The sequence below is a fragment of the Nicotiana sylvestris genome, chromosome 4 (assembly GCF_000393655.2).
Source record: "Nicotiana sylvestris chromosome 4, ASM39365v2, whole genome shotgun sequence".
NCBI classification, from domain to species: Eukaryota; Viridiplantae; Streptophyta; class Magnoliopsida; order Solanales; family Solanaceae; genus Nicotiana; species Nicotiana sylvestris.
The window spans coordinates 39,537,701-39,559,921 of NC_091060.1; the positions used below are offsets into that span (position 1 = coordinate 39,537,701).

A 22,221-nucleotide genomic window follows, 5' to 3' on the forward strand; every position below is an offset into this window, starting at 1 on the left:
CTCAAAGTTCTCAACTTCTTTGACAATCTCATCTGGTATGTCATCGTCCTCTGAATCAATGTCCATTTGTTGCGTTGTCTCATTGCATGTCACAGTCATTAGTTCATCAAGATACGTAATAGTAATATTGTATAAGTAAAGTAATGAGAGAAAAATAATAATGAGTGTTGATTCATAAAAAAAGTCAAAATGCTTTGATAAATTGCATAACTGTTTTGAACATTGGAGATCTTATTGCGAGAATTGAAAAAAAATGTGAAAAGAAAATTATTTAGTAAATAAAAAAATAGTGCATGGTGCTTGTTTTAGCCTTGCTACCCCAAGGCTCGTCGGGCTCTAGTTGTCCTGATAGTCCAGTTATTGAGGCGTGCCCCTCTGCTCACAGCCTGTATGGAAGGGCCTTCCTCACCCTTCTCCTCGAGAACAACACAACAGTCCATGTCATTATCTTCTAAGAACAAGTTCTTCACCACTGCCAGTGCTTCTTGTTCGTCTGACCCATAAACAATGTCGGCATGTTGGAAAGTCTGCTCCAAACGCGGTATTGGCTGCCCCAGTGGATAGTAAGGACGACGCCATGGTGGCGACCAGTTGTTGAATTCTTCTTAGGTATAGTCATATCCTAGACCGAAAGTAGTGTCATGCTTTCTTGAGCTTTATGGGCTCAATGATTCCTTGGAGGTTCTTTCCGAGTCCCTTGCTAGGTTCGTACCCATTCCAATTAAGTATACTCTCAATTTTGTTATCCCACCATTTGTCTTTGTCAATAGCATTTACCCATTCAATATGGTGGTAAGTCTCTCCACCTAGCTTCCTTCTTCCTTCGATTGACGGAATGGTCTGGCGACTGTATATAGGGTCGTTACCGTCGCCGTGAATGATCATCTCTTGGTGGTTCCATTCGAAATTTACTACCTGATGTAATGTTGATGCTACGGCCCCAGCGGCATGGATCCATGGTCGTCCCAACAATAGATTGTAATATGCTGGCATATCTATCACTTGGAAATCAACATCAAACCAGGTTGGTCCCATTTGCAAGCATAGACTAATCTCCCCAATGTTGGACCTTTGGGAACCGTCGAAGGCTTTCACATTGATAGCTCCATCCTTTATCTCGTGTAGTCCTTTAACCAGCTTCTTGAGTGTTACCAGTGGACATATGTCGAGACTAGAACCTTCATCGATCAAGATTCTGGTGATAAAATAGTCCTCGCATTGCACGGTGATATGCAGTGCCTTGTTGTGCCCCAGCTCGTCTTTAGGAAAAGTGATCTTATGGCTCTGCAACACTTGTCCTACCATGTTAGCCATTTCTCTACCAGTGATGTTTTTTGGTACATATGCTTCACTCGGCACCTTTAGCAGAGTATTCTTGTGCGCCTCGGAATTTTGTAGCAAAGCAAGAATGGAGATTTGCACCGATATTTTGTTTAACTGGTCGATGACCGAGTATTCCTTGGCCTGTATCTTTCTCCAAAGATCATCTGGACCTATCTCAATGATGGATGGCCGGTTGGAGGCATGCTTGCATGACTCAACTAGATGTTCCGGGGTATAAACTCTACCAGTCTCGTCATACCTTGTGCGGCAACAGTCTCTTCGAACCTAACCTTGCCTTTCCTTCTTGCCTCGGTTGTATAGTCTCAGGGTACAGCCTTTGTATGGAATGGTGTCATGGTTGACATCGCCACTGGGATCGGTGTGGCTATCCTTACTCCGAATGGAGCACGTGCCTTGGGTGATAAAACTATGACTTCAAACGGTGTGGGTGCATTTGCCGGAGACATGAATTCGACCTCAATTGGTGTTGGTGTCTTAGCTGACAATGTTGCTTCGAATTCAAGCGATACAGACAAGTTCACCTCAGCATCCTCAGATGGCTGAATTTGGACTATGATTGGATTGAGGGTAACTATTGGCTTCTTTGGGTCATCGCCTTCTGCGATCAACCCGATTGATCCCTCGGGATCCCAGTCATCTTCTATTTTAATCATGTGGATACCTCCACCCTTATGATCTGGCAGAGGGTTGTTGCGGATATTTGGAGCGGGTTCCTTTGCCGCAATGATCTTGTTATCAATCGAAGACTGGATCTTGTCTTTCAAAGAACGACATTCATCGATGGTGTGTCCTTTCATGCCGGAGTGGTGTGCACATGATTTATTTGTGTTAACCCACTGAGAAGGGTTCTCAGGAGTTGCAGCAAGGATGGGGGTGACATAACCAGCAGCTTTGAGTCTCTCGTACAACTGGTTAATAGGTTCAGCAATGGCTGTATATCGTTTTGGAGGTCTACGATCAAAATTTGGTCGAGGTCTAGGGAAGTTTTGGCGTGAAGGAGGTTATTGATAGTGGGATAGTTGAGCATTGTAGGTTTGGTAGACATGTGCGGGTTAGGAATATCTGGGCAAAGTAGGCTGATATGTGGGAGGCGGAGGTGATTGATAAGTAGGTGGTGGAGCTTGATAAGAGGGTGAGGGTTCTTGGTAGTTCGGAGTGGGATGATATGTGAGTGGAGGTATTGGGTAAGTTTGGTATTTGATAGGAGATTTGGTCCTTTGTGCAACCATCACGGCTCCTACGTCCCTTTTTTGGATACACCACCAGACTGCAAGGCCTTATTTGTAGCTTGCAAGGCCTCGAAGTTTGTAACCATACCGCTTTTGATACCCTCTTCAATCCTTTCACCCAGTTTGATAATGTTAGAAAATTTGTGGCTCTCGATCATCATTAGTCGTTCATAATACTGCGGGTCCTGAGCCCGGACAAAGAATTTATTCATCTGTTCCTCCTCTAACACTACAAAAAAATGGACTATTTGCGGGGTTTTATTTGTGGAGGTTTCTATTAACACCCGCAAATTGTATTAAATTGTTGGGGTCAGTTAAGCCGCCGAAAATTATCTTGTAATTGCGGCGGTCAAGACCTCTGCTAAATAAAAATAAAGAGCCCTAAAATTTTCCCACATTATTTTTCTAGTTTCCCTCCTTTTTTTCCCAAACCCTTTTTTCTATTCTTTTTCTCTTTTAATTGCGGCGATCGTGACATCCGCTAAATAAAAATAAAGAGCGCTAAAATTTTCCCACTTTTTCTAGTTTCCCTCATTTTTTCCCCAAACTCTTTCTCTATTCTTTCACTCCCCCAATCTGAAGGAAAACAAAAGAGCCATTGTTCCCCAAACCTTTCCCACGTCTCAAAATATTAGCAGTGGAACTTCAATCACTGCTAATATTATTTACTATTGTTCAAGTAATCTGTTCTATTGGCATTGTTTTTAATTTTATTCAGGTAATATCTCTTATTTGAAGAATGGAGCAGCCATGGATATGGATTCTAGCTTGGAATTTTCAGATTTAAACTTATAATTTTTTTCGTTTCCCTCATTTTCCCCACTCCTTTTACTCATTCTCTGATTTTGTGTAATTTCTCAGATGTATTGCCATTTGCTTCAGTCAGAGTAATTTCTCCCCACAGGTATTGTTATATTTGCTTAAAGGTCTTTCTTTTTTCTTGCATGTTCGATTTTCACTACGATTTGAGTGTGTGACTGAAAGTATTTTGGTTTCTAAATATATGTATGCTTTTGTTAGGTATGACTGAAATTTTTTCCTTCTTTTCTAGTTCTTAGTAGCTTGAAATTTGGGGTTAAAATTAATTTTTTAAGACACACTTTACAGTAGTGCCTTCACCACCCTCTGTTTCAGCAGCAACTGCACTTGGATCAACACCTTCGTCACCAATTTCTACAATAGTGTCCATAAGCTGCCGATTGATATTCTGTATCTCTTCAACCAGTTCATGATTAACCTGCAATAGATTACTAATTATTGTTAGTACACTGTAGGAACAAAACCCAAAAATTGACAGTATTTGTAGATTTGGGGTTAAAAAGCAACAGTAGCTTTGTGTGAATATTGTTCATTGTCTGGTAAGTGAGAAATAATTACTATTATTAACATTGTTTAATTTGTAAAATGTGCATTTGTTAAAGAGGATGCTTTTCTTTAATTATTATATATGACAATACTTATGGACTTATGAAGTGTGGTTTTCTGCCCTTGAGTATTATGTTTAAATTAAGTTGAAAAATCATAGACAAATTAATTTCTGTTAAAAAAGCATATAATTTAGGAATATTTAAAACCTAACAACAGAAACTATCAAGTTTCCCCACTCTAATTTGATTTACTGACAGGTTGCAAAACTATTCTTATTTTTTATCGAACTCTCTTGCGCAAAAGAATCTTCATTGACAGTTGCACTTTGAAAATTTAGATTAATTTGTACTTTCTAATGGACAAGTCTTGGATTAGAATGCCAAGAACCTCAACAGAGTATTTGCTTGGTTTGAATCAATTTCTAGATTTTGCGTTTACGAATGGAGCTATAGAGATAAAATAAAATGTCCTTTTCCGAAATGTGGTTTTGGAAAGTGGCAGAGAAGAGGTATAGTGCTTGATCATTTTATTTGCAAGACATTTCCTCAAAATTATGCCACTTGGGTTCTTCACGGGGAAATAAATGTGTTGCAGAATTCTGGGAACGTAGAGGTCACTCAAGATGCACCACCTCCCGAAAATCCTATAGAATTGTTGATTAATGAAGCATTTCGGGGCATAGGGCATGAGGGCGTTGATGTAGGTCCATCACAAGTAGTGGAAGAAGAAGAAATATTAAATGATATTCCCGCTTCAAATAATAAAGACTTTTTTGAGTTGCTTAGAGATGGAAGTCAAGAACTATATGAAGGGCCTAAGCACTCAAAGCTAGAATTCTTGTTAAAATTATATCACATAAAGTTCTTGTTAGGGCTAAGTGACAAGGGGATGACTATGATACTAGACCTTCTAAGGGATGCATTTAACTTTGCAAAGATCCCTGATTCTTTCTATGAAGCCAAGAATACCATCAACAAGCTTTGTCTTGATTATGTCAAGATAGATGCTTGTCCAAATGACTGCATGTTATATTGGGAAGGTGATGCTAATGAGAAAACATGCAAGTATTGTCACACTTCTAGATGGAAGCTTAATGAGAAGAGAAACAACAATCAGGTGTCCACTATTGGTAAGAGGAAAGAGAAGAATAAGAAGAAAGAAAAGAAACCAGCCAAAATTTTGCGTTACTTTCCATTAAAACCAAGACTACAAAGATTGTTCATGTGCTCTAAGACTTGCGAGCACATGAGATGGCATGTGGAGGATAATAGCAAAGATGGAATCATGAGACATCCTAGAGATAGTGAGGCATGGAAGAGGTTTGATACAATTTTTCTTGAATTTTCTTCTGATCCACGAAATGTTCGATTGGGACTAGCTAGTGATGGTTTTAATCCTTTTGGGACAATGAGTACTAATTATAGCATTTGGCCAGTGGTTTTGGTTCCGTATAATCTTCCATCTTGGTTGTGTATGAAACAACCAAATTTTATCCTATCAATGATCATTCCAGGTCCGCGTACAGCAGGAAATAATATAAATGTATACCTACAACCCCTTATTAAAGAGTTGAACGAGTTATGGTATGAAGGTGTGGAAACTTTTGATTCATCAAAGAATGAAACATTTAGAATGCAAGCAGCCCTTATGTGGACAGTTAGTGACTTTCCTGGACTTGATATCTTATCTAGTTGGAACACACATACTGGTTTTGCATGTCCCTCTTGTAATTTTGACACAGAACCTTGTCGACTTCGTCATAGTAGGAAGTGGTACTTTACGGGTCATCGTCGATTTTTGTCAAGAAATCATAAATTTAGATTGATAAGGCATCGTTTTTATGGTAATGTGGAGGAGAAGATCCCGCCAAGAAAGTTATCTGGTTCTGATATTTTGCAACAAGTGAAAGAACTTGATGTTACATTTGGAAGACCTGCGGCGTTGAATGATAGAAGGAAAAGAAATAGACAAAGGAATGTTGGGCAAAGTGCAACTCTGCAATGGAGAAAAAAAAGCATATTCTTTGATCTTCCATATTGGGAATTCAACTTATTGCGCCATAACTTAGATGTTATGCACATCGAAAAAAATGTGGTTGACAAATTAAATATTCTTTGCTAAATGATAAAGATAAATCAAAGGATCATGTTAAGGCTAGAAAAGATCTACAAGATATGGGCATAAGGCGTGATCTTTGGCCTGATGAGAATGAGGAATGTCGGCTTGCTACTTTTGCTATTCCAAAGGAGAAGAAAATTTCCTTCCTCAAAAATTTAAAGAATGTCTCAGTGCCAGATGGTTACTCAAGTAATATTTCTCGTTGTATTGATTTGGATCAAAAGAGGATCTTTGGATTAAAAAGTCATGATTGCCACATCATTATGGAACAATTGTTACCCATAGCAATTCAAAATGTGCTTCCAAATCATGTTATTGCGGTCTTAGTAGAGCTTTCTTCCTTTTCTAGACACCTTTGTCGGAAAAGCTTAAGCCTCGCGGACCTCGAAAAGATACAAGATCGGATTGTACTCACACTTTGCCACCTAGAGATGTTGTTCCCTCCATCTTTGTTTACTGTAATAGTTCATCTAACTATCCATTTAGTGGATAAAGTAATACAAGTTGGTCCAGTACATTATCGGTGGATGTATTTTATGGAAAGGTAAATTACTCATTTATTCATAAATTCTTTGAATTACTCTTTTAATAGTAATTCAAAGTAAACACTTATTCTAATACTATTACATTTTGGTTATAGACTATTAGGTCATTTCAAGTCTCTTGTAGGGAATAAAGCACAACCAAAAGGTTCCATAGCTAAAGGTTACATAGTTGAAGAAGCTTTCACTCTCTTTTCCCGCTATTTTGAGGATATTGAATCAAGGGTAAATAGGCCTAAACGTGTAAATGATGAACTAAATCATATTGAGCCTTCTGATATGTCATCTATGTTCCCTCGTCAAGGCAAACCAGTTGGAGGATCCTCCACATTCTGCTTGACTCTTTTGGAGAAGACTCAAGCTCATCGATATGTGTTACTTAACTGTGATGCCGTGAAGCCATATATTGAGTAAGAAATTTTAATTGATTAGATAATTGACAAAGGCTTTAGAGTGAAGCGATTAAAATTGTTACATTTAAATCCTTTTTAGTGAATTTAGGGAGCACATAAGAAGGAGTTCAAGAGGCCGAAGGCCTTCAGTAATAGAGATAGAGAGGAGAGATAATAGGGAGTTCCCTGATTGGTTTCCAAAGCGATTAAGTGTATTGTAGTATATTGTTTGTCTATGTATAGCTCTCTTTCTTGAATTTTAAATATTGACAAAAATAGTTTTGCTTATTTAGATTATGAATCCGGACATAGCAAACACGATCTCTGTTGACATGCAATTCTTAGCACGAGGTCCAATGCCAGATGGAAGGAGGTTCACTGCTTATTCAACTTTCGGACTTTGTCTAGAGAACAAGGATTGAAAACTCAAAATAGTGGAGTTTTTCTTACCTCTGACACTTCTTGTATTGCATCTAATGCTGATAGAAATGCAAGACAAGCAGACTTGCCATATTATGGAAATCTAGAAGATATAATTGAGATTAATTATTATGGCCGATTCACAGTTGTACTCTTTAAGTGCCAATGGGCGGACACTACTCGAGATAGAGGATTCAAAAGAGACGTTTGGAATTTTCACTGTGTCAATTTTTCGAGATTGATTCATATTGGTGATCGTGAAGATCATGATCCTTATATTGAAGCATCTCAAGCAAATATGGTATATTATGTTGATGATGAAACTGACGAAGGATGGAGTGTGGTCGTACATCTAAAGCCAAGAGATTTGTTTGATATGGGAATGGCGGATGAAGAAGAAATATTCGAGAATGAACCATTCCAACAACAAGAATTTGAACAGTTTTTTGATGTTAATTATGAGAATATCCAAGTTTCAATAGAGGAGCATATGCCTAAATAGGATTTAGCTTTTCTAGTTTCTATGGTACATTTCTTGTGTTGAGCATTTTAACACTTTGTTGTTACGTAAACACCTATGAATTGAAGATTTACAGATGGTTATATATATCTAAATTTTGTTATGATTGGTTTAATATTTCTCTCTTTGATAAAGATATTTTAACATTTCTTTGTTTTGTCTAGAAGACTTATAAAGTGCTAATGAATCTTGGTTATAGATATGCCGAGGCCCCAACGTTACCAGAACTTCCAAAAGTCAGTTCAGTCAGTTTCAGCTTCCGCTTTAGCTTCAACTTCCGATTCAGCTACTGTTTCAGCTTCAGCTTCACCACATCTGACATCATTTCTTCCGCCAACACCACAGCTGACACCTTCAGTTCATGCTATAGCACATGTGGCCCCAGTTGTTCATGTCACAGAACATGTGACCTCGTCAGTTCATGCTGCAGTACAGCCGGATCCGTCCGTACAGACTACAACACAATCAACTCCATCAGTTCAAGCTGCATCACAACGCGGAAGGCGTGGTGCACGTGAGTCTACGTCGCATTGGACAGTAGATGCAATAGGTAAACTTTTCTTTCTTGGTTTCATCTCTATTTCAAACTGCTGAATCTTCTTTTACATGATTCATATTATTAAAAAGAAAAATATTGTAATGCTTTTTTCAACTTGTTTTAACTTTTCTAGTTACTAAATGCTTTGAGATTTCACGAAATATAAGAGAATGTTAGTTCTGCTTGGTTTAACTTAGTGTTTATTTTTAAAGATTCACAAGGAGTTAGCAAGAGACTCAAAATAAAGGTTAAGGATGTTATCAATTTGTCTAGTGGAAATTGTATCGTGGTTGAATTTGATGATATGGATCAACCAATTGGAGAAGGACAAGGCGTTCTAGTGGGATTTTGTGAAAAATTAGCTACTTATTGCTCCTTATTTCCAATCAACTTTGATAAATGGCCCGATTTACCTGAGTCATGCTTCAACCGTTGCTTTGATCAAATTGTAAAGGTATAAGATCTATGTTATCATGACTAAAATTCTATTATGTCTTTGACTGTGTATTTGTATGTTACAGATAAGCTATGTATAAATACATAATCTATGTTAAATACGTAATCCCTAATATCAACTTTGAGCAAGTGATACTCAAAGTTGATATTACATAAAATGGTTCTACTGAAGTAGTACTAATTATGATGGAAAACTGGCTTGATGTGCACAAAATCTTCACTGTCCAGCTCTTATCTCACCTAGTGTATGTCCATTTTTGCTACATCTTGCATCCCAGTTGTAGCAAAGAGTAGTTCATTGTACTTGAATCAAATTGGCCTCCATCTTGCGTATAATCAGTACACACACATGACACTACCCACGCAAATGGATATTTTTCCATGTCCTTATTGATGCATGTGGAATGTGTCTTCAAAACATCTACAATGGTCATTGCTAGTACCCCTGTTATCTCTGTATTTTCAGTAAAATTCCATGTCAAAAAGTGCAATTGTCCCTGGTATTGATTCCATTGGTTGTGCAATGTTTCCGTCTTTTGCTTAAAGAACCAGTGTCCCAAATTGATTTCTATGTTCCTTGCTTGCCTCCTATTGCTTATTTCTGTCATCATGAGCTGATTGCTGCTATTCATATCTACTTTTGTCTTTTGATATGCATCCCAAATGCATAATTGGTTGCACCTATTATCACTAACTAATATTTTATTCCTGAAACCGCGCTTTTTGTTTTAGGACATCTGAATCAAATGCACGGCTATATGTTTATACTTCTATTGTAAAGAAGTGAGCTGCAAATAGGCTAAAGATGTGGTATGCGTTCAATGACCCACTTAAGAGCAGTGATGAGATTATGGATAATGTTCCGGATGGGATTCCACGAGATCAATGGACTACTTACTGCAATTACCGTTTTAAAGAAAAAACTAAGGTATATATTCAAATTCTTTGATTGATATGTGTAATTATATGCTTATTTGTTGGTATATTTAACTTTCAAGTATCTTATTTTGTAAGGAAACATGTAAAAGAAATGCTGAAATTCGAAAGCTGCAAACTGTTTCACATATCGGTGGATCCAAGCCTAACTCTAGAAGAAGAGGTGAAATGGTGCAAATGTTAATTCATATAGTTTATTTTAGTTATTAAACTTGCAATTATTGCTAATTAGTTAAGTTACTTTGACTTGATTTTTCATTTGTAGAAGATTGAGACTGGACAAAATCCTGGACGAGCACAACTTTATCTTGCTACTCATAGGAAAAATGATGGATCATATGTTAATGACGCGGCAAAAGAGATATGTGTAAGTTTTTATTTGTTACAAACTTAATAAAATTATGGAAGCTCATATTTTTGGATATCATTGTTTGTTCTGCACTTCTGCCATATGAACTCATCTCTTTTTCTTTCTGCAATGGGCTATGTGAATACTATATTTAGGAAAAGATTGACCAAGCTTTGAGTTAAAGCACCATAGATGAGTCTGAAATTTCGCCAAATGATGTTGTTGGTAAGGTGCTAGGAAAAGAGCACTCTGGAAGAGTAAGGTGCTTGGGATTAGGAGTTGTCCCTAGCAGAGCTTTTAAACACACAACGACACGATTTGGTGTTATGAATGGTTCAAGTTATAATAATGGTTCGTGTTCTTCTGTGTGCCAAGATAAGTACAAACAAGTTTTGGATGCTCACAATGAAAGCAAGAGAATTACGCTCAAATTATGAATGCTCACACTCAAATGATGAATGCTTTCAAGGCCTATATGATAATGAAAGAAGGGAGGATACATGAAGAATTTGCTGGGATCTTTGTTCCTCCTCCTGCTACAACGGTAAAAAAAATTCATAATTTTTTTATATCGAAAGATTTGAAAAAAATAATTTATCTACTAATGTTGTTGTTGCATCTGTTGTTCCTCTTCTTGCTGCCGTTGTGCTATTTTATGAACCAAACAACAAGACTCACTGTAAAAACGGCTTTAAAATATGGTATATATGTTAAAAGATGGTTCTTTTTTACGCACCATGTTGTTTTTGTTTCTGTTTCATCTGTTGTTTTGCCTCTTGCTGCTGTTTTTTTGGTGTATGAATGAATCTCACATCAAGAATTTATTGTAAAATAGCATAAAAATATGGTAATACTTGTAGAAATGGGTCTTTCTTATTTACAATGTTGTCTTTGTTGTTGCTGCATCTTATGTTTTACTTCTTGGTGTTGATGTGCAGTTTTTATGAACAAAACAATAAGAAATCACTGTAAAGGTGACAGAATAATGCAGTTAAAATTGGATCTTTTTTATACACCCATGTCGTTTTTGTTGCTGCTTCATCTTATGTTTCTTTTCTTGCTGTTGTTTCGCTATTTTATACAGCAAACATCAAGCATAAAAATATTGTATATGCATTAAAAATTAAATCTTTGTGTGTGTGTGTGTATATATAAATCTGGCATTTATGCAAAGGCTTGATATGCTTTTGAAACCAACTTGTTTGGGCATGTTCTGGCCTTGGACTGGAGTACTAAACCTTTAGCCACCATGAAAAACTTGTATAGTCAGGTATACTACACCACAAGGACCTTTTTCTTTGCATAAAGAACAAATGAACTCTGTTGAAAATACTGATATTTGATACATTTAAGAACTCCTATGCTAAGTTGCCTTCAGATGTAAGGGACGGTAGAGAAACAGAGATCATCTCATACCTCCCATATTCATTATAATCTTCTATTAATTATATTTTTTTTGTAGGCAAATGATACAACTAGAAGATCCATTTCACCCATGGGCTTTAGAAGATCATCTGAAGGTAATGATTCCAGTGACAACAATTGAAGTTCCTTACAAGTGTATTAGATAATTAAGTATGATACTGGATTGAATGGTTGAAGTAAATATTTTGTGTGTAACAGCTGCAGTAGATGTTTTGCACTTAATGGCTGGAGCAGATATTTTACACTTAATAGGTGAAGTAGATGTGGTGTTTAAAGCTAGTTTTGAGACTAAAGATAATTCTTATGTTACGTTCCTTATGATTTAATGTTATTTTGATGTTACTAATTTTGATATGCAATTTCAATACTATGTTCATGCTTCATAATATTAATATATTTAAATTATTCTATAGAAAATTTTGGGAGCCACAATTACCCCCAAAAATCATATTATTTTGAAAAAAATAACTGAGGTTATTATAACTCTCTAACTAAGTAAAGAGAATATGCTATGCAAATTGCATAGGTTTAAACCCCTGCAAATTGCTTGATTTATGAGGGTTTCAACCGCCGCAACATTTTCCTCAAAAAAGTTTCAAATTGATTAAATTTTGAAAATACGGGGGTTTGGTTGACGCTAAATCAACCGCCGCTAATGATACCAACGGTCACGAAAAGACCCCCGCAAATTGATTGCGGCGACAAATATTGCAGGGGTTTTTAAAACCGCCACGAAAACAATTTGCGGGGGTTTCTGACCCCCGGAATTTGCAAATTTAACCCCCGCAAATAGTCCCTTTTTTTGTAGTGTAAGGCAGGTCTGACCTTAGCAGCTTCGGACCTCCAGCGAGTAGCATACTTGCGAAATATTTCTGTATGTTTCTTTTTTAGATTCTGAATATAGAACGGTGCATTCTCTGTGTTAAACCTGAACCTGTCCATAAAGTCGGATGCCATGCCTACCCAGCTTGACCACTTCTTTGGATCTTGGCTGATGTATCAAGACAGCGCATCTCCTTTCAAACTCCTCATGAAAAGCTTCATGCGGATTCTCTCATCTTTCATTACTCCAACCAGCTTGTCACAGTACGTTCTCAAATGGACCCTTGGATTCCCTGTACCATCAAACATTTCGAACTTCAGAGGTTTGTACCCCTCGGGCAGTTCAACATCGGGCTGTATGCAAAGATCTTCATAGTTCAACCCCTCAATTCCCTTGCTTCCTTCAACACCTTAAATCCGGCTAGTCAATTTCTTAAGTTCCTCAGCCAGGTTCTTGATGAGCGGGTCTTTTTCATCAGATTCGGGTGTGCTTGTGATAGGTTGGGTGGAGTGTGGCATGGTCTCCACGTAGATGGGGGTGTTATGGTGGGTGTAAAAGTGGTCATTTGTGGAGTTTTGGAGTTCTGGGATGAGTAACGGAGTGTTGTTTGAGGTATGACAGGTGTTGCATTGGTTCTTTGGCGGAACAGTGTGGTGGTGAGGAGCGGGATGAGTCTATTGCTTTGGGATATTTTGAGGAGGTGTAGGATTTTGAGTGTTGGGAAAGTTGATATCTGGGGTGCTGAGGGAAAATGACAAGCTTGCCAGATTCCGAGCCTGCTCGAGCTCTTTTTGGAATTTCGATAGCTTTTCTTCAAGCTGGGATACATTCTCTCGATGAACCTGAGTACCATGACCATTGGTGGCCTCTACCCTTCAGTTGAATTCTCCTTTCTGACGTTGTTCAAATCTTCCATCTTGCCTTTGTTCTTGTTTTTGACTGGACTAAGAAGAGGAGTGGGTGGAGGGCCCCTGGATCTCGTGGAATAGGATGATGTTGCCAGAGTGCACGAACTAACCTTTGGGAAGGGGAATTATAAAACAAAAAGTAAAAACAAAAAGGTAACCAACTTAGTGAGAATTATAAAAAGTATTGCAATATTTAAACACATAGTGCGAGAATGTAAAACGTGTCCTAATTTGGGAACCTCTTTGTGCCCGAGGTGGGCCTAGCGACAAATTGACTTGGAGAACTTAGAATGCTAAATACTAATCCCAAATTGACACTAAATAAATAGGAAATAAGAATTCACTAATGGCCATTGGCCTAATTATATTTTATAAAGCAAAAAAGACAAACTCATATCTATTTGGTCCCAGAGGGACCTTCCTCAGGTTGAATGCTCTCGTTGATCAGATCCTTCAGTTCATGTAGGTTCACCGGTAAAAATGCCTTTGCCAGGTGTTCTCCTTCGTTTCCTTCAGCGTTCTGGTAGTTGGTGACTCTCTTCCTCACTTTTCCTTCCAATTCCAGCAGACTGTATTCTAAATATTCCACCTTTTTGCTAGCTTTGGCGGCCCTCTCTTTCCACTCATTGATTTGGTCATTTGATGGAAGACTCCTCCACTAGTCTAGCAAGAGTGGGGGTGTGCTAATCATACCGAAGCTGGGGACCTCGTTCTTCATTTTCTACAAAACAAAAGGGTTAGACCCTACCCCCACCAGACTCGACTATTTATCATCAACAATTAGCATGCTGCATTTAGTTCTCCAAATAAATGCACAAAATGTGGTGATGTCCATTTGGATTTAGGGAAACCCAGTGGACTTTGGACAAGGCTATCTTAAAGGATCATTATGTGGACAACATAACTGACACGTCTAGGTTTGACCATGATGCATGCACAGTTTGAACAGAGTAAGGTTTCTATGGGGTTTTAGACTAGTACCCTTGAGTGGACAACTCAAGGGGGAAGGCACGGAACCATCGACTGCACTGCAGATTGACTGATTTTACCGCAAATATGCCTTTCCGAATTTAGGGGTAATGATACAGGAAGAGCGCAACCACTTATTATAAGCGTTGCTATGGTATTTGTTTGGCACGAGTAGAGTATGATGTTGAGCATGATTATGCAATAATTAAAAGCATATTGGAACATATTTGAAAGTTAAGAAAGCAGTAAATAAAGCAGTTTTATAATTCAAAGCAGCAATAAAGGAACGAAACGAAGAAGATAAGTCAGTCTTGCTTTTGAAAAGAAATTAAATGCTTAAAGGAATTTAAACAAGTAATTGCACATAAGGGGGGTAAAAATTCACAAGAACAATCTGAAATGGTAAAAGCCTAAATATCCTCAGCAGAGTTGTCAATGTTGTCGCGCCCCCTTTTACCCTCTTTGCATCAAAAAATCGGGTTTATGACATTTTGGGTATAGGACAACTCATTCCTTTTGGGAACTGGGTTTTGCATTTGAAGAGTCACCACCTAATAATTTAAGGTACATTAGGACACATATAAGGTTCACTTCTACGTTTGTTTGATAACCAGAGATAGGGTAAGAGTTTGAAATTATCCTAAGGGGAAGGTGCTAGGCACCCCTCAGGATCCACTTAGTGTGGTTTCCGGCCAGATAGTTTTTATGAATTTGTGCAATTTAGCAAATAGACAATTATAGGCTCAAATAGTAAAGGATTTAAGTTTAAACACATAAGAGTTTGAAAACAATTAGAAGGCAAATTTCGAAGAGAAGTTACAATTCTATAAATACTAAAAAAAAAGGAAGGGGGGAGGGGTCCTAGGTTTATTTGTAATATGGATCACATCAATGCGCTACCCGGTATGACACTCCTCAAAAGAGGGGATACACGTGGTATTATCACACCGGTCATCATATCCATATCTACCCTTCCCACCCCGTTAAGGTATTAAAGCGTGAATTGGTCTCGACCTCTATTGCATGCCATTATCCGGCCCAGTCTTATCAGTCTCGAAGGAACTTAGGACTACTATTCCTAAAAGGGGAGGGATATTAGGCTGACTTTTAGGTTTCAAAAGGTGAAAAAGCTAATGTGACATACAAACACATAGGACTTCACATTAGGGGAAACATGTATGCAATTAAGAGGCTCATGCATACCTCCTCAAGCAAAGCACATAAATAACATGACTTAAACACAATGAGGGCCTGAATTTAAAGTACTAAGGCAAGGAGAATTTTAATTGTTAAGGCAGGCCAGTTTATTACATAACTCAGATAAGAAGTCTGAATCAGGCCTGCCTGCTGATTGTAGCAGTTACTAATTAACAGAGCGGATTCAATTTTCATCGTTGTCACCTAAGGCTTGCCTAAGGGTGTATTGATGATACCCTATAAGCATGATCTATTACTGGATCAGAATGTGGCAAAGCAGTAACAGTTTTTAAACGAGCGATTTTGATCCTATAGGTATGCTTTCTAAACCGCGTTAAATAGAGGAGTAAGGTTATTTACAACTAGTTCAGAACAATACGAGTTAGGCTGATTTTAAACTAGACTGGTTTCAGATCCTGTAGGCATGATCGCTATTATCGTTGATTTTTTAATTCCTATAGACATGATATCTAGTTAAACTTGAAACGAAGCAGGTAGGATTTACTTGAAATTCCTATAGGCATGATTTCTATGAAAAATACTAATTTTAACCTTATAGACATGACATCTAATTTTAAAGCTGATTTTAACCATTTAGACCCTATAGACATGGTGTCTAAGTATGGTAATAGAACATGCAGAATTTAAAATAGGTCATATAGGCATGTTATCTAAATGTAGAATTAAAACATGCAGAATTTAAAGAAACAGATCTGATAGGCATGTTCTCTAAGTGCAGAGTTAAACATGCAGAATTTAAAACAGGCTCTATAGGCATGTTTTCTACCCTTCTAATGGCTAAACATGCATAATTGCTCATCCCCTTTTCACTAGCCAATCTCGATGTTCATTATAAATTATTACAGACCAATCAATGAATTACATCAGAAAAAGCAAAATAAGAAGTTACAACCATAAGAAGCCCGATTCTGACTTCCTCTCTGAATTATGGAATAAACCACCTCAAGTGCCATTTGTTTCAAAGACTTTCTCGGACTTGAGTGTGTCAAAGTTCCCTAAGGGTCTCGAGGGGCCCCGGGCAGTGCTTACACCCAAGTTTTGCATAACCAGATAGAGATGAGTGCAGTGTGGAAGGGCCAGCCCTTATGTGTCCAAGTTCAGAGGGAGCTCATGGGTCCTAAGGCAAGGCTCACACAAGTGGGGAAGAACCTAAGTCTAAGAGTATAGTGGAAGTGCAGAAGCAGAGATTTGTTTAAAACTGGGTTGAGAATAGTAAGGGGTAAGGGTAATTTGAAAACCGTAGTAGTAAAGCTAACACTACACAGAATCAGCAGGGGTCAGGGGTTTGGGAATACATTGTTGGGAGCATATGACCCAAGGAGGGGTCAGGTTTGGATATGCACAGTAATAGATGGTGTTGGCATGCCCATAAACCAGCCAGAAAACATAACACATAGAGGGGACATGAAGCATATGACCCCAGGGAGGGTCAGGTTTGGGTCATGCACAGCAATGTCTAATGCTGACATGCCCTCAAACAAACCAAAGAATACAAACACATAGGGGATATAGGGGTTTGGGATTCATAAGTCATAATAAGTGTCTGACAGAGTTCATACATAAGGAAAACATTAATTCAGAAGAGTAAGGGGCAGATTACAACATGTTTGGTAATGTAACTTGATTAAACCCAAGCAAGGAAACAGGCAAGGGTGAAGGAAATAGTAAAGAAACATGTTGTTGTTGATGCTGGAAAATTAACTAGGACATACCAGTAAGAAGCGAATGCAGAAAAGGAAAAGTAAGCAAATTTCAACAGCCTAGCCTTGGCTTTCAGCCAGCTAGACAAAGCAGTAACACAAGTAGTAACAAAGAAAAGGGAGAGTTTTGAGTGAAGTGCGTGTTCTGAACTCGAATGGTTCGTGTGTTTGAAAGAAAAAGGATGCAGGGTATTTATAGCTTTGAAAACATGTGAGAAATAAGGTAATAAGTAAAGTTTTAACACAAATATAGAAACAATCCCCAGTCAGAATCAATTACACAAGTGATTCCCTTTAATTAAGGAATCACTATTTGACGGGTAGTAATAGATTCAAATAAGGAAAGAAATCAGTTTATAGACAGACTAATTATTGCCATAAAAAAGTATTAAGTAAGTAATCAAGTCTAAGTACAAAAATATGCTTATTTTTTGAAAAAGATTCAATAAGGTAAACTATCATAGTAAAGGAAAGGAATCAATTAACCTTAAACAGGTGAGTGAAATTTGGGTTCATAAAAGAAAAGTTCTTGAAATCAATCGCAAGATTAAGATCAATCAAGGAAGAAACATGCTTCTGCAGTTCAGTATATAAATAAAGTGAACAGGGTCATCAGACATGCGAGGCCAAACACATTGACAAAAGGGATAATTGCAAACATGCAGTAGTGGCAGAAATAAGCTAGGGTTCAGTAGATAGTTAGGGCTCAGACATATAGCCAAAGTGAAGAAGAGAGCCAAACAAGTAAAGGTCTCACAGTAACAGGTGAGGAAACCTTTTGAAAAGTTAGGGTTTCAAGTCGAGTTTAAAAGATAATAAAATTCGGAATCAGATAAGTCACATAAAGAAGAGGGAGTCAAAAACAAAGAACTTTAATCAAATCAAGTGCATGCTCAAACAAACAGTTTCAGACCAAGAAGACTTAGGGTTTTCAATAATAATCGAGTTTAAAAGATAATAAACAAATAAGTCAAACAAGAACTTACCCAAACAAGTACTCATCTAACAAACAGCTTCAGAACTCGAATGAGACCCAAAAGAAATTAGGGTTTTCAGCATGCTAACTCAGATAGAAGAACAACATGAGCAAAAAATAGCAAAATCACAAACATGTTAAAATCAGATAAGGGATTTTTGAAATAACTTAAAGGAAAACCCTAATCGAAAAATGAAGAGTCGTTTTGAAAGCAAAGTTAAAGAACCTTCGAGAAACACTTAAGAAAGTCATAGTAAGTAAAGATCTAAGGTAAATCTGAAAGAAATCGAAAGATCTTAGAGACTAGGGTTTCAGAAAACCCAAAAGAAACGAGAAATATCTCGAAGTTAACGATCTAACCAGAAAAGTTCGAGGACCTGCCTTGAAAGGCCGTGAATGGCTGGGAAAGGTCTGGATGGTCGGAGAGAGGCTATGAACACCAGTCGAGCAAGGACTGGACCAAAATCCTTCAAAGTCTGGTCCTAAAACCGCAGAACCAAACACATAGAAGCCATGGAAGGCTGGTACAGGTCTCAAATGACCACGAAAGGCCATGGATTAGGTAGGTATTAGGGTGGATTAGGCTATAGTTTGATGGCGGCGGCTAGGGTTTACAGGATTTTCAAAGAGAGTTGAGAGAGAAGAGGGGTTCAAAGGCGGCGGTAGGTGAATAATGAAGTAGGTTTAGGGGTCGTTTTGAATTAAAAAGGAAAGGGCAGTTGGTGGCCGTTGATCTAAATGATCAATGGCTAGGATTAAAGGGGTTAGGTGGGGATCCGGGTAGGGTCGTGTGAATTGGGTTAGGGTGTCGGGTTTGAGTTGCAATTGGGTTGGGAAATTGGGTCTTGATTTGGGCTCAATTTTAGGCTATAATTGAAATGAAATCTGGCTAGATTTTAAATAGCCATTTTCCACTATTTATTTTATAAAAAATAGCAAATTAATTTCTGGAAATAAATTGAAAGCATTAAAATGATTTATAAAATATATTTATCAATTTAAAAATACTGTATTTAATTTTTATAATTATAAACGCTATTAAATCCTAAAAGAGGCCAATGTTGCAATTATATGCAATTCAGCTTTAAAAATACTAAGTAAATTTGTAAAAAATATGCTAAAATTATCTTAGCTATATTTTGGCATAAATATGAGAGTCCAATAAATGAATTACCAAAAATAATAATTCTAGAAATTATTATTGGATTTTTACGGATAAAAATAGAGAAATAAATTGGTTTAAAAACCTTTAGAAATTAAGGAAAAATAATAAAAAACTTGGACATACTTATATATATGCATATACATTATTTTGAAGGTATTTTGCATATTGAAAAATATATAAGAAAAAATTGGGTATCAACAATCACATGTTTTAAACCTACTGAATTTTTAAATCTTTTAACCCTTTTTAATATTTTTATGAAAATTCAAGGTTATTTAAAACACATCGTAAGCCACGCTACATGAAATGCACCTGCGGTTCACGGCACGCTTTATTTAACCTTGTTGTAAATTGGAGTCGGGTCACATGAAATGCATACCCGAGCCCCTTTAATCTAATTTGACGTAATTCAGTTGATGAAGAGCAACCCAATTTCTATACTATGACAAAATCATGTTCAGCCATAACCAATTCGAGTAAACACGAACAGATAACCGAGCAAGCAAATTCAAAACCACGGAGAATAATTACAGAAACAACGAGATCGCATCACCAAACAAATAATTAACATCAAGCTCGAATAAAACAAATAGAGAATGAAAGAGTTGACCTCAATATAGCCGGAAAATTGATTGTTTCACTGTTTTGAACTAATAAATGTGACAAACCGCAGACGAAACTCGAATTAGCACCGCAAAACTCAAACAAACCCGGATTCAGACCCAAACAAGCTCAAGTAATGAACTTCCGATATTAAAAACTCCAACTCTGTTTTTGTTTTGATTTTGTTTGTTCAAAATGATATTGAATCAAAAGAAGCCAAAACATCTTGGTATTTTCTTCATTGCAGTAATCATATCAGTTCATTTCAGTATCCCTTTTGTGCACATCAATTGTCACCTTGTAAATACAAAGGAACATAAAGAGGCTCTTGTGCAAAATTGGCAGAAGCAGAAAAAGGAAAAGCGTAATAGCCTGACAAAGGTGGGGAATGACCCAGCCAGAAAACAAAGGGAGCTGCCAGGCTTGGTGACTGTCGATGTCAGTTCCAGCGAGTGAAGGAGGTGAAGTAGTGTATGAGGAGAAAGGAGTGAGAGAAAAGGGGTGGCATACGACAGTAATAAAGGGAGAGAGACAGCAACAGGGCCTGTATCAATGGAGGTATTTGAGATGAGTGTCATAGCTGAAGGGTCAGTGTGTTGTCGTATTTTTCGGCGAGTTCACCGCTGGTTCTGTCGAGAGGAGGAGTTGAAGAATCGTTTAGGGCGAAGTGAAGAAGTTCTAGGGTTCAGGGGTGTATTTTTTCCGGCGAGTTCGTCGCTGGCTTGGTGAGGGGAGGAGAGTCCGACGTGAGCAGCCAGTGGAGCGAGGTGGACTGGTGGCTGCTACGGAGATGGAGCTAGGTTCTAGTGTTTTGTGGTGTTCTCCATGAAGAAGATCCAGAAGTTACGGGGGGGGGGGGGGGTGTTTGGGTGTGTAACGGCTGGTCTTAGCTCTAAGGGTCTAGGTCTTATTATATTAGGTTTTAGGTTAATTAAGAAGAATAAGGGTTTGGGTGTTGGGTCGGGTCGACCCGATCTGGTTTGGGTTGGGGGAAAATTTGGGCTTTTAAGATGTTTGGCCCAATTTGAATTTAAGACCAAGATTTTCAATTCCCTTTCTCTTTTTGTTTTCTTTTCTTTCTTTAATTAATTTCTAAAAAAATCTAAATTAAATTCCTAAATTAATTCAAATTGCGAAATTAAGCTAATTATCTAACTATAAAATTATAAAAATTAGTTGATCCTAAATTAAAGAGAAAAAATTAATAATCTAAAATTTAAAAGCTAAGAATGTAAAAGTGAGCCATTTTTGTGATTTTTATTTTTAATAAAGCAACTAATTAATTAATTAATCCTAAAATGTGAACAAAAATCTAAATGTAATGCATAAGGTATTTTTGGTATTTTTCATGACTTTAATAAAAGTAAACATGCACACAAATGCAAATAATTTAACAAAAAATTCCTATAAAAATCCTATAAAATTGCAAACAATTGGAAAAAAACTATTTCTTTAATTTGTAGGAGTATTTAACATAGGGCAAAAATCATGTGCTCACAGAAGGCGGATGCTTTAGTTGCTCTAGCTTCATCTTTAACCCTGCCTGATCAAGCGCAAGTTACTGTCTGCCAAAAATGGGTAGTATCGCTGCCAAATGAGGTTGAAGGTGAAGAAAATGAACTCAAGCATCTTGTCGCTGTTTCTGAAGTCGAGAAAGAAGAATGGAGACAACCTATTATCGACTACTTGTGCTATGGGATACTTCCAGAAAATCCGCGGAGAAGAACTGAAATCCGTCGTCGTGTACCTCATTTCCTTTACTACAAATATACCCTATACAGAAGATCATTCGAGGGAGTACTCTTGCGATGCTTAGGGGAAGATGAAGCACTCCAAGCTTTGCAAAAAGCGCATTTTGGGGTATGTGGGTCACACCAGTCTAGACCAAAGCTCCACTTCCATATAAAAAGGATGGGATACTATCGGCCAACGATGGTAAAAGATTGCTTGGACTATGCTTGAAGATGCAAGGCTTGTCAATTCCATGCAAATTTTATTCATCAACCTCCTGAAGTGTTGCACCCGACTGTTGCATCCTGACTGTTTGACGCTTGGGGATTGGATGTTGTTGGACCACTACCAAAGTCCTCTAGTGGACACCTATACATCTTGGCTGTAACTGACTACTTCTCAAAATGGGCCAAAGCTATTGCTCTTAAGGAAGTAAAGAAAGAAAATGATGCAAGTTTCATCCGAGTAAACATTATCTATCGCTTTGGCAT

The 22,221-nt window shown here is 37.6% G+C and overlaps 2 protein-coding genes across 2 annotated transcripts; both read left to right on the top strand.

Annotated features, from left to right (window-relative positions):
* The first annotated feature begins 1,677 nt into the window (after positions 1-1,677).
* Positions 1,678-6,062, top strand: LOC104249398 (uncharacterized). Its single transcript, XM_070172760.1, has 3 exons — positions 1,678-1,859; positions 3,435-3,477; positions 4,317-6,062. Exons 1-3 carry the CDS (start codon positions 1,678-1,680, stop codon positions 6,060-6,062), a joined length of 1,971 nt encoding a protein of 656 aa, XP_070028861.1.
* Positions 6,063-8,134: 2,072 nt separating this feature from the next.
* Positions 8,135-9,007, top strand: LOC104249397 (uncharacterized). The gene is made up of 3 exons (XM_009805820.1): positions 8,135-8,483; positions 8,684-8,925; positions 8,993-9,007. The coding sequence occupies exons 1-3, from the start codon at positions 8,135-8,137 to the stop codon at positions 9,005-9,007; spliced, it is 606 nt and encodes a 201-aa protein (XP_009804122.1).
* The last annotated feature ends 13,214 nt before the right edge of the window (positions 9,008-22,221 follow it).